This window comes from Pseudophryne corroboree, chromosome 7, assembly GCF_028390025.1.
Source record: "Pseudophryne corroboree isolate aPseCor3 chromosome 7, aPseCor3.hap2, whole genome shotgun sequence".
Lineage (NCBI taxonomy): Eukaryota > Metazoa > Chordata > Amphibia > Anura > Myobatrachidae > Pseudophryne > Pseudophryne corroboree.
In genome coordinates, this window is record NC_086450.1 from 330,534,925 (window position 1) to 330,549,803 (window position 14,879).

Genomic DNA, 14,879 nt, shown 5'->3' on the forward strand with positions numbered 1-14,879 from the left:
ATTTTTGGATTCACAGAATGGGGTCACTTGTTCCTGGTGGCCTCAATGAGTTTATTGAAATTGATTGGTGATGTCCTTTTTCTTCCTTTGTCATATTCCTCTGTCATTCTGGTTTATGTAAGTGAGCAGTTATATTAATATAAATGTAGAATTTAAATATGTATAGGGTTTTATTTCCATCATACTATATAATAGTGTATTTTGCTTTAATCATAGGCATTTATACACTATAGATCTCTTTTCGATATTCTACAAATAATTATACGTCCAGTAGGATTATCAGCATAATCATGACCCATTATGACCATGACTCACAATTTCATATTTTATATGACTTTACACAAGATATATTTTTATATATGTTTGGATAATGTTGACATAGTGTCTGACATTATCATTATGTCAACTTTTTATGTTATCCTATATTTTATATTTTTTATTTTTAATCAGTTGGTATGGACTTATAAATGACAGTTTTTAGTTATAAAAGTCCTCCTGTATATTCTATATATAAATCTATTTCTTATTATGGTCCCTTTTTTCATAATGAATATGGGTGCTTTTGTCACCATATAAGGTTTAGATAATTCCCAATATAGTTATTAGTTTACAGTATCAAGAGTTGACATTGTAAAATATAGCCGCGATATATGTTTAGATATAATATATTATCAATGCTTATGTCTATGACACACTATTTTCATTTGTTTTTTTTTTATATATTTTTTATTTTTATTTATTTATTTTTTATTTTGTTTTTTGATTTTTGTGTACCTTTGTGTTAGCTCCGCCAGTAGATTTGTTTTTTATATATTATAATTTATTTTATCAGGTTGGTTAAACTTTAAGATATTCAAACCAGATAAATTGTTATCTAAACAGCCAAGGAATTCTTTGTATGCAAGTACATGTGTTATCATTGATGTTTAATTATACTGATCAGTTACATCTGTGGAGGCACAATTGAGAGCCCTTTAAATTACACACACTGTGCAAAGAGGAGTCATCTTTGAAAAAGTCACGGGTCACGTGACGAAACGCGTCAGGACTCCTCCTTCTTTTTGGAAATCACTGAACAATTTCATTCAGGACGCACTCAAGCCATAGCCATTCCACCCGGCCTTACCAACAACAGCCGTGGACGGCTTTCTACGTGGCCGCACTATCAGCTGCAGACGCCGCACGGACATCATCTCCAGCGCTACACGGCAATCATCTCCAGCGCTCTCCACCTCGGTTTCTACCGGCGGACGGTGCACGTCCAGGTAGATTGGAAGGTACGCATATTTACACCTGGGCTCAATATACCACCCGATCCAGCAGCCACACAATTTGCTGTTACAATCACCGGCACGAAGCACCTGCAAGGTGTAACAAGCAGGGTAACCAAGAATCGGTGCAGCTGGCTGAAAGATCCAGATATCCCACGTACCTTCCAGCTTCTTTAATTACTGGGCAAATTTTGGACTTACCCGGGGACGCTCGGGTTCACCAGCCCTTGTGGAGAGGTATCTTATACATTTATCCATGCTGACTATCAATACGTGCAGTCAATGTGACACATTTATGATTCACTTGTAGCAGCTGTGGCAACAGTGTTTCTCCAAGAGACTGTAACACTCTGATACATACTTTTTGATCCATACTGTTCAGTGATTTCTTAAACATATTAATATACTTAGGATTTAGATAATCCATGCTATTTTTAAATTTCTGTATCTGATATATCTTGCTAAAATCATATGGAATATTGAATTATCCATTATGAAATAGTATTTTTATATTACTATTAATAAATATATGTATTTTATATTTCTTTATTATTATTTATTCCTTGGCTGATACTGAACCTGTGATATTTTGGAATGTGTTTCTCATGAGCGCCTCTATTTTTAATTTATAATTTGATCAAACTTTTAGGAGTATCGCACATCTCCTCATAGTGGCGAACGTGTCTTCCCCATTCCATAAGATCCGTGGTTCAATTCACATTTATTTACAAATAGATCATTATACACAGGCGCAGCAAAAGAGTTTTTTCTTTTTGTTTTGTTGCAGAATAGTCTTGCAGTATTTTGCTCTGTGGTGGTACATTTTGTAATTTATATATCTAATAATTTTTAGACTATGGAGCATATTTTATATGTGTGAATGGTGCTAGCCAGTATCAAATGGTTTGTTATATGTGATATAAAAATTTTTTCTTTTAAATAAAAAACAAAAAATATATCTACTACAGATTTCGAGCGCTTTTCCATTTGTTTTTTGATTCCTTTGCATTATGTTTAATATGTTGGTAAGTAAAAGAGTTAACATTATTGATGGGGTGACGTGGATTGGCTGTGGTTTGGAACCACTGTGATTGCTAATGGTACATATGGGGACATGGCAGTCAGTATTTGCACCTCTGCTGGAGACTGGTGATGGATGCACTTTAGCACTGTACTTGCGCATAGTTGTGCGCCTCCTGACGAAGATCCTTCTTTGATAAAAAAACGTTTGAGACCTCCTTGTAACATGCTTTGAATTTTGGATTAAAACTTCTTTTTAAGTGCATGACAAAATCTAGTGAGTGTCCCATTTATTCTTCACTACAGTGTTTATAATTTTTACTAGTGTGGCGGAGCTGCAAGTCCTAAAAAATAGGATTTTAATAACCTACCAGTAAATTCTTTTCTCGTAGTCCGTAGATGATGCTGGGGTCCATATTAGTACCATGGGGTATAGACGGGTCCACCAGGAACCATTGGCACTTTAAGAGTTTAACAGTGTGGGCTGGCTCCTCCCTCTATGCCCGTCCTACCAGACTCAGTCTAGAAACTGTGCCCGAGGAGACAACATACTTTGAGAGAAGGAAATACACAGATAGTGGCGAGATTCATACCAGCTCACACATCAGGCAAACCCGGCCAACATGCCGAAAATACAGCAACAGCTGAAACAGTACTGAAATAGTAAACCACGCAGAACTTACCTAGGAACCAGGCAGTACTGAACTATAACATCAATGCAGGAAAACGAAGCGCTGCAGCATTCTCTACGGAGTAAGAGAAAAGGATTTACCGGTTGGTAATTAAAATCCTATTTTCTCTTACGTCCTAGAGGATGCTGGGGTCCATATTAGTACCATGGGGATGTACCAAAGCTCCCAGAACGGGAGGGAGAGCGCGCAGGCTCCTGCAGAACTGCTTGACCAAACTTGAGGTCATCAGAGGCCAAAGTATCAAACTTGTAAAAATTAGCAAACGTGTTCAATCCAGACCAAGTAGCTGCTCGGCAAAGCTGTACAGCCGAGACACCCCGGGCAGCCGCCCAGGAAGAACCCACCTTACGAGTAGAGTGGGCCTTTACAGATTTTGGACATGGCAATCCTGCCGTAGAATATGCGTGCTGGATGGTGAACCTGATCCAGCGTGAAATTGACTGCTTAGAAGCAGGGCACCCAATTTACTTGGGATCATAGAGGACAAAGAGTGAGTCAGATTTTCTATGACGAGCCGTCCTCTTCACATAAATCTTCAAAGCCCTTATAACGTCCAAGGCCTTTGAAGCAACTGAGGAGTCAGTAGCCACTGGCACCACAATAGGTTGATTGATATGAAAAGCTGAAACAACCTTAGGCAAGAACTGTGGACGAGTCCTGAGTTCCGCCCTGTCTTCACGGAAGATCAGATAGGGACTTTTACAGGATAAAGCCCCCAATTCCAACACGCGTCGAACAGAAGCTAAGGCCAACAAAGTGACGGCCTTCCACGTGAGAAACTTGAGTTCAGCCTCCTGGAGAGGCTCAAACCAATCCGATTGCAGGAACTGTAATACCACATCAAGATCCCAGGGTGCCGTTGGCGCCACAAAGGGAGGCTGGATGTGCAGAACCCCTTTCAAAAAGGTCTGAACCTCAGGGAGGACAGCCAATTGTTTTTGGAAGAATATGGACAAAGCCGAGATCTGGACCTTGATAGAACCCAATCTCAGGCCCATATCCACACCTGCTTGCAGGAAAAGGAGAAAACGACCAAGTTGAAACTCCACCGCAGGAAATTTCTTGGACTCACACCAAGACACATATTTTTTCCAAATGCGATGGTAATGTTTAGACGTTACCCCCTTCCTAGCCTGTATCAGGGTAGGAATCACCTCGCTCGGGATACCCTTCCGAGCTAAGATCTGGTGCTCAACCGCCATGCCGTCAAACGTAGCCGTGGTAAGTCTTGATAAGCGAACGGCCCCTGCAGTAGCAGATCCTCCCGAAGAGGTAAGGGCCTTGGATCTTCCAGCAGTAGATACAGCAGATCCGCGTACCAAGCCCTCCTTGGCCAGTCCGGAGCAATGAGGATTGCCAGAACCTTTGTTCTTTTTATAAGTTGAAGAACTTTTGGAATCAGAGGAAGTGGAGGGAACAGATACACTGACGTGAACACCCACGGTGTTACCAGTGCGTCCACCGCCACTGCCTGCGGGTCTCTTGACCTGGAACAGTACCTCTGTAGCTTCTTGTTGAGGCGAGAGGCCATCATGTCTATGTAAGAAACCCCCCACCAACCGGTTACTTCCTTAAACACCTCCGGATTGAGGCCCCATTCTCCTGGATGGAGATCGTGTCTGCTGAGGAAGTATGCTTCCCAGTTGTCCACTCCCGGAATGAAGATTGCTGACATCGCCACTGCGTGCCTTTCTGCCCAGAGGAGGATTCTTGACACCTCTGACATTGCAGCCCTGCTCTTCATTCCGCCTTGTCGGTTTATGTAGGCCACTGTGGTCACGTTATCCGACTGCACCTGAACAGCTCTGTCCTTTAGAAGGTGTGCTGCATGAAGAAGGCCGTTGTAGACTGCCCTTAGCTCCAGGATGTTTATCGGAAGGGATTCTTGATTCGACCACCTTCCTTGGAAGGTTTCTCCCTGAGCGACTGCTCCCCAACCTCTTAGACTTGCATCCGTAGTAAGAAGGATCCAGTTTTGAACTCCTAACCTTCGGCCTTCCAGAAGGTGTGGTAGTTGTAGCCACCAGAGGAGCGAAATCCTGGCTTTCGACGACAGACGTATCCTCTGGTGCATATGTAGATGAGATCCCGACCACTGGTCCAAGAGATCCGGCTGAAAGGATCGGTAATGAAACCATCCGTACTGCAGAGCCTTGTAGGAGGCAACCATCTTCCCCAGCAGGCAGATGCACTGATGAACCGATACCCAGGAAGGCTTCAAGACATCCCGGACCATTGTTTGAATCACCAATGCTTTCTCCACCGGTAGAAACACCCTCTGCACCTCCGTGTCTAGGATCATCTCCAGCAAAGACAGCCTCCTTGTCGGCTACAGATGAGACTTTGGAAGGTTCAGGATCCAACCGTGCTCCTTCAGCAGATGTGTTGCGAGAGCAATGGATCTTAACAACTTCTCCCTGGATGACGCCTTTATCAGGAGATCGTCCAGATACGGAGTTTTGTTCACCACCTTCTTGCAGAGGAGAACCATCATCTCTGCCATCACATTGGTGAAGACTCTAGGTGCCGTGGAGAGACCGAACGGCAGTGCCTGAAACTGATAGTGATCATCTTAAAGTGCAAACTTGAGATAGGCCTGATGCAGCGACCAAATGGGAATATGTAGGTACGCATCCTTGATGTCCAGGGACATAAGGAACTCCCCCTCAGTCAGCCCTGAGATGACAGCTCTCAGAGACTCCATCTTGAACTTGAACTCCCTGAGATAAGGGTTCAAGGACTTTAGGTTCAGAAATGGCCATACAGAACCATCCGGCTTCGGTACCACGAAAAGGTTTGAATAGTAACCTTTGTTCCGCAGATGAGGCAAAACTGGAACAATGACCTCGGACACTACCAATTTTCGGATAGCTTCCAGAAAAACTGCTCTGTCTGCCGGCAAAGCCGGCAAGCCTGATATGATGAAATGGTGAGGTGGGAGAGTTTGAAACTCCAGTCTGTACCCCCTGGACACTATATCCTGTGCCCAAGGGTCCAGGCCAGACGACACCCAGACGTGGCTGAAATGCCGGAGACTTGCTCCCACCTGACCTACCTCCAGGCTGTGCGGTCCATCGTCATGCGGAGGACTTGGAGGCACCAGAAGCAGGTTTCTGGTCTTGGGAACCTGCGTGAGCAGGCTTTATTACTTTAGCACGACCACCTCTGAAGAAGGCATGAGAAGGCTTGTTCTTTCTAGGCCTCGTGGGCCGAAAGGACTGTGACGTGTTGAAAGTAAAAGGCTTCTTCGTAGCCGGTGCAGCTGAGGGGAGAAAGGAGACTTACCCGCGGTAGCCGTGGCAATCCAGCAATCCAGCGCCTCCCCAAAGCCTGACCTGTATATGGCAGGCCCTCCACATTTTTCTGGATTCCGCGTCCGCAGACCATTGGCGCAGCCAGAGACCCCTGTGAGCCGAGACGGACATAGAGGAGATCCCTGCAACCATGGAACCCAGGTCCTTCATGGAACCTTCAGGAACCCTGCAGAATCCTGAATGTTACGTAAAAACAAATCAACGTCACCTTTATCCATCGTAGTCAAGTCCTCCTGCAGAGTGACTAACCACCTGGCAATAACTTTAGAAATCCATGCACAGGCAATAGTAGGCCGCAGAATAGCCCCTGAAGCTGTGTAAATGGATTAGAGCGTGCATCCACCTTGCGATCCGCCGGGTCCTTCAACGCGGTAAAACCCGGGACTGGTAACACCACTTGTTTTGACAGCCTGGAGACAGAGGCGTCAACTATAGGCGGAGACTCCCATTTTTTCCTATCATCCTCTGGGAATGGAAAAGCAACCAAGACCCTTTTAGGGATCCGGAATTTTTTCTCTGGATTTTCCCATGCCTTTTCAAATATAGCATTTAATTCCTTAGATGCTGGGAAGGTAAGAGGGACCTTCTTATTGTCCGTGAAAAAGGCCTCCTCTACCTGCTCAGGTGGTGTGTCAGAAATATGCAACACATCCCGTACGGCCCCAATCATCAACTGCACCCCCTTAGTAAGCGATGCTGTCCCCCTCAATACATCCCCGTCACCGTCTGCAGTGTCAGAATCGGTGTCTGTGTCAGCCTGCATAATGTTGGCAAGTGCACGTTTGTGAGAATGTACCGCAGGGGACCCTGAGGAATCAGTATCAGACCACACAACCATAGTGGATTGCAATGCCTGCGTTACATGCTCAGTTCTTGCAACCCTCTCAGAAATGTGAGAAATAGTCCCCCTAAGAGAGGCTAACCACTCTGGTTCTCTAGCTGGGATCTGCGCTACAACAGTGCAATCCTGATTACATGGTATGGGATCTTCATGAGAAGATAAATCCTCTGCAGCATATGAAACAGAGTCTCTAGACATGTTTGCTGATGCACCCCACATACACACAGGGTATAGGGCAGACAGAGTCCCCCCCCCCCCCCAAGAATGGCAGAGAGACACAGAGATTGGAGCCAACCCACACACAGCGCTATTACAGGTATAGGGAGCCCCTAACCAGCACTGACTGTGTCCCTTAATAGGTGACACAGTCTCCCCTCCCTTCTACAACCCCTTGGTACCGTACAGAAAGCTGGAGCTGCACTGGAGGGACTGTTCTTCCACTTGCATCCGACTGCAGGCAGGAAAATGGCGCTGAAACGCTGCTGGGTCCACTCTGAGGAGAAGCTCCGCCCCCTCAATGGCGCTGTCTTCCCGCTCTTCAAGATTATACTGGCCTGAGGTTTTTTGTGCTGGCTGAGATCCGCATACCCCGACAGGCTGAATTAGGTCAGTGTAGGGACAGGCGCTGGCTCAGGGTGCCCCTCCAAGCGCCGCACCTAAGTACCGCTACCCTGTAGCCGCTATCTTCACACCGACCCCTTGCTTGTTGGGGGGGTCGGTGACTCACTCGCCACTCTTCAGCTCTGCAAGGGGGTGGCGGCATGCTGCTGGGGTGAGCGTTCCCCTGCGGTGGGGAGCGATCTATCCTCTCAGGAGCTCAGTGTCCAGTCAGCAGAAACAGTGGCTCAGACCTCGCAGGGCGGACACTGCTCCCCCCCTCAGTCCCTCGATGCAGGGAGGCTGTTGCCAGCAGCCTCCCTGTAAAATAAAAAACTCTAAATAAACTTTTACTAAGAAAGCTCTGTAGAGCTCCCCTAGCTGTGACCGGCACCTCAGGGCACATTTTCTAAACTGAGTCTGGTAGGAGGGGCATAGAGGGAGGAGCCAGCCCACATTGGCTCCTGCCAATGGCTCCTGGTGGGCCCGTCTACCCCATGGTACTAATATGGACCCCAGCATCCTCTAGGACGTAAGAGAATTATATGTGACTGAGCATACAGCATTTACAAGTTTAACGCGCACAATATGATATGTTAAGCTCGGGTGTGGTATGGAAGGTAGATAGTAACTAGGTCGACCACTATTGGGTCGACAGTAACTAGGTCGACAGGGTCTCTAGGTTGTCAGGGTCTTTAGGTGAACATGGTCTAGGTCGACAGGTCAAAAGGTCGACATGAGTTTTTTATGGGGGGTTTGTGTCGTTTTCTTCGTAGAGTGACCGGGAACCCCAATTAGTGCACCGTGTTCGCTCGCCATGCTTCGGGCAAGGTGCCTCGCTCCGCTACTGCTCGCTCGGCACAGATTACCATTCCAATCGTAGTCCATGTGGATCGTTAAGTATGAAAAGGTTCAAAAAAAGAAAAAAACCGTGAAAAACTCAGGTCGACCTTTTGACCTGTCGACCTAGAGACCCTGTCGACCTAGAAACCCTGTCGACCTAGTTATTGTCGACCAATAGTGGTCGACCTAGACACTGTCGACCTAGTGACCGGATCCCGTTAAGCTCGTATCATATCCTTTAAATTTATCAAGCATCAAAATTTGTACAGTAGTATAAATCTGACTCCAGCTACATACCAAGTATCATTCCACATTCTTAACTTCCTTCCGCTCTGTAAAGCTGGGTGCTTAGACATGCATACATACCTCCCAACATGACCCTCTCCAGGAGGGACAGAATGCTCTGCTCCTGGACTTTCCTCTTAATATATGATTGCCATCACCTGTGCTGAAACACCTTTCTTATCCATTAAATTGTTCAACATAGGTGCAGACAATCATAAATTAAGAGGGAAGTCCAGAAGCAGAGCATTCTGTCCCTCTTGGAGAAGGTCATGTTGGGAGGTATGTGCATAGCTATTTAATGTCCTAAATATACAGTAAGCTACAGCTAATTGTTCTCTGTACAGATTCAGTTCCTCTCCCCACAACTACTAGTACTACATGTTCCAACGAGACCAGCAGTTTACAATCCCAGGCTGATCAATCCATACTATACAGAAATGTGCCTGATCCTTCCATCCCAGCGCAGACAGGCAACACGAATGGATTGCCGATGCATGAGGAAGAGCACTGCTGACAGCCAGGACTACTGTAATACCCTCAGCAGTGTGTAGTTGCTGCTGCGGTGTACGCCACCCGGGGATCGCTGTGTGCAGGGCAGCTGCTGTTACTAGTCACCTACTGTAAGCAATGGCGGAGGACCGGGAAGTGTTTCTCAGGGCCCGGAATAGGACTTTCACCTCGTTTAATGAAGGTAGCGAGATTACCTTGTAGTGTAATAGGATTGGAGGCTCGTCTCTGCTTAGTTTAGTGTTGGACATGTTACGCCATACGTTTACTAGCAGTGGGTGTAATGTGTATACATTACGGAAATCCAGGGAAAGCTGTTATCAGGATCCCAGCACATATACTTATTAGCCGTATCATACAGCTACACGCTACGGAGTGCCAGCTGCTACACTCCTTCATAACTTGATTTTTAAGTTTATTACAGTTTCCTACCTCTCAACATGACCCTCTCCTGGAGGAACACAGTGCTTTACTTCTGGACTTTTGTCTTAATGTATGATTGCCGGCACCTGTTTTGAACAGGTGAATGGAAAAGAAAGGCGTTTCAGTACAGGTGCTGGCAATCATGCAGGGAAGTACAGGAGCAGAGCATTCTGTCTCCTGGCGAGGGTCATGTTGGGAGGTATGCAGTATGTTAGAATAAATATATTTATTTACAGCTGTTTATGTATAGAAGTTCTTCCCTTTCTTTATAAACTGCATTGCTTCATGTATATTTCTGCATAAAATATAAATGACATTTGTAATTCCTTGTGCTTTTTTGTTTTAGCTGTACTTTTGTGGTATTATATATAGAATATTGCTGGTTATCTATAGCACAAGTTCTCAGACAGGACCGGTTCTAGACCTTGTGGCACCCAGGGCGAAAGTTTCCTTAGGTGCCCGGCGCCCCTCCCCCCGACAGGCAAAACAGGGTTAGTGCGCAGCGTAGGCGTGTGTCAAAAATAGGGGCGTGGCTTCATGGGGAAGGGGCATGGTCAGTTATGCCCCCTGTAGGGGGATGTCATCGCGCACGGCACCAGTAGGGGATCTTGCCACGGCGCCCCGGTCCAAAGTCCTGCTTGCCCGTGGCAAGATCTGCTATTGTTCTCAAACTTGGTCCTCAGGACCTCACACAGGTCATGATTTCCAGGTCACCTGTGAATTTTTAAAATGTGACAATTGGTGACCCACAGTGTACCTGCTGGGTGACCTGGAAAACATGACCTGTGTGGGGTCCTGAGGACTGTGTTTAAGAACCACCAATCTATAGCATACGGCTTCCTTATGCACACTGTGTGTTTGCATATGCTGAGATGTGCAGTATTACATGTAATGTACAGATGCCTCAGTAGAAATCTGCGCCTCTGGCACAGCTAATGTAGTAGCAAGAGGTGCAGCAGTTCCAGGGTCTGTAGCTGTGGGATCTACCCCACCAGCCGCTACTGTAAGACCCACCTTCCCTGGTGAGTTACACCACTGTCTGTGTTTTACTCTGCAGCACTTTACAGATGGAAGTAACATACCCTCCAACATGACCCGCCCCACTAGGTACAAAATGCTCTGTTTCTGGACTTCCCTCTTAATTTATTATTGCCATCACCTGTGAAGAAACAGCTTTCTTATCATCTAACTAGTTCAACACAGGTGATGGAAATCATAAATTAAGAGTTAAGTCCAGAAACAGAGCATTTTGTACCTAGTGGGGGCGGGTCATGTTGGAGGGTCTGCAGTAAGCATGGTAATGAAAAAAGAGAACATTAAAGTTGGAAGGAGGTGGGCCTTTCTCACAAGCTTATAAGAGAATATGAGTTTGACACATGATGTTCAGTGCCACAGATTACATAATTGATGCAGTCATGTTTCAAAGTGCTTTGGGGGGAGTTCGTGTATATGATCCAGTCATCAATAACAATGTTGCTGTCAGAAGTTTGCAAGACAGTAAAGGTGGCCATCCACTACTCAAACTTGTCTGAACTGCAGATCTCATCAAATTTCTCTTGAGCTCTCCCGGGAGCTTCCCGGGAATCGGATCTGACCCTGGGCTTAATTTTCACTACATTCACTTCAGATGTATCTGATGCGATATATCATGTGCCAGATCACATCAGATATATCTGATGCACACATGCTACATGCGATTGATCTGATGCTGCTGCTGCCGCTGTTCCCCCTCTTGGTGGGTGGGAGTGGCTAGGCAGATGCCAGTCAAGTGACGCTTCAGATGAATCTGATCAGATACATCTGAAGTAAAAAAAACAATCCGATGTTCACCTGTTTTCTTCAGATTCCGATAAATAGTTGGGGCAGCCTCAGAGATTTGTAGTTCAGACATATCTGACACGGGAGTGCGCATCGGATCGGAAGAGCCATCCGATGTGACACTTTTCTTCAGATTTGACGGTCAGATGCGTCGAAATCTGAAGAAAACTGCCCAAATCGGACTAGTGGATGGGGGCCTTAAATGTAAGTTGAGTAACCTGTGTAGGGTGGTTATTGGGGGGAAGATAATAAGTTTGGTTGGAAATTTGATAGGCTAGCTAGCCCAAATTTGTGAGTTTTCAGTGGTGCTTTTTTTAACTTTCTTATGATGAAAGGTACCAGTACTAAAACTAAAAGTTGGTATGAGATTTATACTCTGCATAAGTCTTCAGAGGCTTGTATTATTTACTACTGTTATTATTTCACTGATTTCGGGAACTAGTTGTAAGAATTGAAAATGACACGCACAAAAAAATGGTCCTCTGGGGTCGATTCTATTCGGCAACTTAAGAATAGCGCCGGGAATTAGCTCCCGACACTATTCGATTCAGCTGCTAGTGACCCGCAATTGTCGGGAATTCTTCTCTCATCCCCGGGGGATGAGAGAAGAAACCCGACAAAAGTGCTGCCTCGCGGCCGGCGCGAGGCTGATTCTGTCGGGAATCATCCTCGCGCCGGGGAGTTAAGTCGGAGAATGCCCGTTCTCCCGACAATTCAACCTGTTTAGTCGGCGAGAACGGGACATCGCCGACTTAACTGGAGCTGAATTGAATAGCGTCGGGAGCTAATTCCCGGCGCTATTCTTAAGTTGACGAATAGAATTGACCCCAATGTGTATGATGGAGGAAGACCCTCAGAGAACAAAGGGAGTTATTCAGGTTTGTTAGCAAACAAAAAAGCACATGAATGGGCAAAACCATGTTGCACTGCAGGTGGGGCAGAAGTAACATGTGCAGAGAGTGTTAGATTTGGGTGGGCTATGGGGGTTTATTCCGACCCGTTCGCACGCAGCGGTTCTTCGCTGCGGTGTGAACGGGTCAGGACTGCGGCTGCGCGGCGCTCGCAATGCCCTCCATTTGCTGGGAGTGGTGAGGCACTGATCAGATCTGACATTCTTGCAGGAGGCATCTCTTTCTTTCAGGCACCTCCTGCAGGTATTAGCATATGTCCACTTCCAAGTACACAGCAGTTGTGCAAAACCATCCGTCTCTGAATCAGGCTTTTAGTCCACAGGCTGCCGCAATGGACGCACATTTGGACACGACTGCATCCAACTCAGAATCAGGCCCCTTAGTGTGAAAGTCTGGTTAGAGGAAGACCAGTAAGTAAGGGAATGCAGTTATCCCTGTAGGAGGTTATTAGTGCAGGAATTCAGGTTTTTAACAGTGCCGTATATGCAATATGTGCATATTCTTGAGTTGTTTGTTACATGTACTTAACAACATTTGACTACACATTTTGTATGGGGAACGTGACAGTTCTCAGTCAAGAATGACACCTAGCCAGCGAGCTTGAACAATTTGGTATATTGTTGATTTGTAGCTCAGATTGTGATATGAGAGGACATCCATGATGAAATGGCAGAAATATACTCAGTAATCTTATTTATAACTAATTTGATTTTCACATTCTGTTTATATCTCCTTGGTGAATTATTATGCTAGATTTATATTTCACTTGCTGTTCTGTATCTCTCTGTAGACAAGCATTGTCAAGGAAAATAGTCGTGCTCTTCTAGTACCTAGCTACACAGTGTAATATGTAGGTTGGGTATGTGTGACCGGCGGTCACAATACCAACGCCGGGATCCCGGCACTAGTGGGAACAGTCCCTGTTGGTCGGCATGCCGACCGGCTGGATTTTCAGCGGGCAAGATGTAGTGTTACATATAGCACAATGTCATAGTTAGAACAGGAAAAGTACTGCAGACATGCAATACTGTAAAAGAAAAGAATGAGATTTATTCATCAGAATGACAATTTCTATTTTGCAGAAGGTTACGCGTTTAGACTTTTGCGTTTCCTCTTCCTTGCAACAGAGGAAATGCTAAAATGAAGATGGCTACATCAGTACTAACATTAGGATTTCTACTCTTTGTGAATATCCCACTTTCCAGCTCTGTCCTTTAATCACTAATAGGCTAATAGGGTTCAGCATTTTTCCTGTGCTGAACACATATTGGTTCAGAGCATGAAGGGTTTTAGGCTCTATTAGCAAGTAATCTTCTTATAGGTTTTACACATCATTGTTTCCAACCGATCATTTCCTATCTCTCTGAATCTTGCAGCTGCTGGTCACAGTAGGCGGCTTTCATGGTAGGCTTGTTGGAACCAGCAAGTGGACCAAACTGGATATACTGTATATCCTTTGTCTAGCAGGAAAATAAACTGCATAAGGGTACTAATACTGGCCATATGTTGTAGACATTAAAGCATGAATCCACAGATATGTCTTTTTAGATAGGGGAAATGCGGTAGTTTCTAATATTGATACATTTTTGTTGCTTTTTGCTAGCCGTTTTTAAAACGCCAGTTTTATAAAAGGTACAACCCCAGTGGGCTTTACCTTTATGTAACACTGCTGTTTTCAAAACAATTTCCGAAAGTTGTCGACTTTGCAAAACATGGAAACTTATTATTTCTCCCAGGATCTCTTCTGTAAGTTAAGAAAATAAATGTAATAGGATGGTGGAGCAGCCATCTTAAATATTTATGACCGAATTCTGTAATGACATATTATGTTTTACAAAACATCTATGGAAACAATCAGTGACCTGATACTGTATATGTAGAAGAATTATATGAAATATAAATTATTTAAGCATACAAAGATCCATATAAATCTACATAATATATGTGAGCACCGCAATGACTCCCACTGCAAAAGAGACAGGACAGCCTTCTGATAGGGGGATCGGCCGCTGGGGTAAGTGTGGGAGCCATTATGGTTGGACAACAAATTTTCCTAACAACTAGCACATTTGTGCTATTTACAGCGCATGCAAAAAGAAATGTGTACTTGCATTGAAGCATTATTTGTCACAGACACATTAACTTTTATTTTGCTTTGTTTTATCACAGAATCTGCTCCATAATGTCTACATCAGGGGGTTTTCAGCATGCAGCCCTCCAGCTGCTGTGCAACTGCACATTTCAGCATGCACTGCCACAGTTTTAGCATGCCCAAATAGCAGAACTGAGGCAAGGCATGCTAGGATGTGTAGTTTTATATCACCCGGAGGGCCAGATGCTGAATACCCCTGGTCTAC

At 45.1% G+C, this 14,879-nt stretch overlaps 1 protein-coding gene across 1 annotated transcript in view; it reads left to right on the forward strand.

Moving 5' to 3' along the window:
• Window positions 1-9,269: 9,269 nt before the first annotated feature.
• The window catches only part of CPPED1 (calcineurin like phosphoesterase domain containing 1), a 277,225-nt gene continuing 271,615 nt past the window's right edge, over window positions 9,270-14,879 (forward strand). The window contains exon 1 of the mRNA XM_063934340.1: window positions 9,270-9,554. Within this exon, the coding sequence (XP_063790410.1) occupies window positions 9,491-9,554 (64 nt within the window). The 5' untranslated portion in view covers window positions 9,270-9,490. The remainder of the gene's footprint in view (window positions 9,555-14,879) is intronic.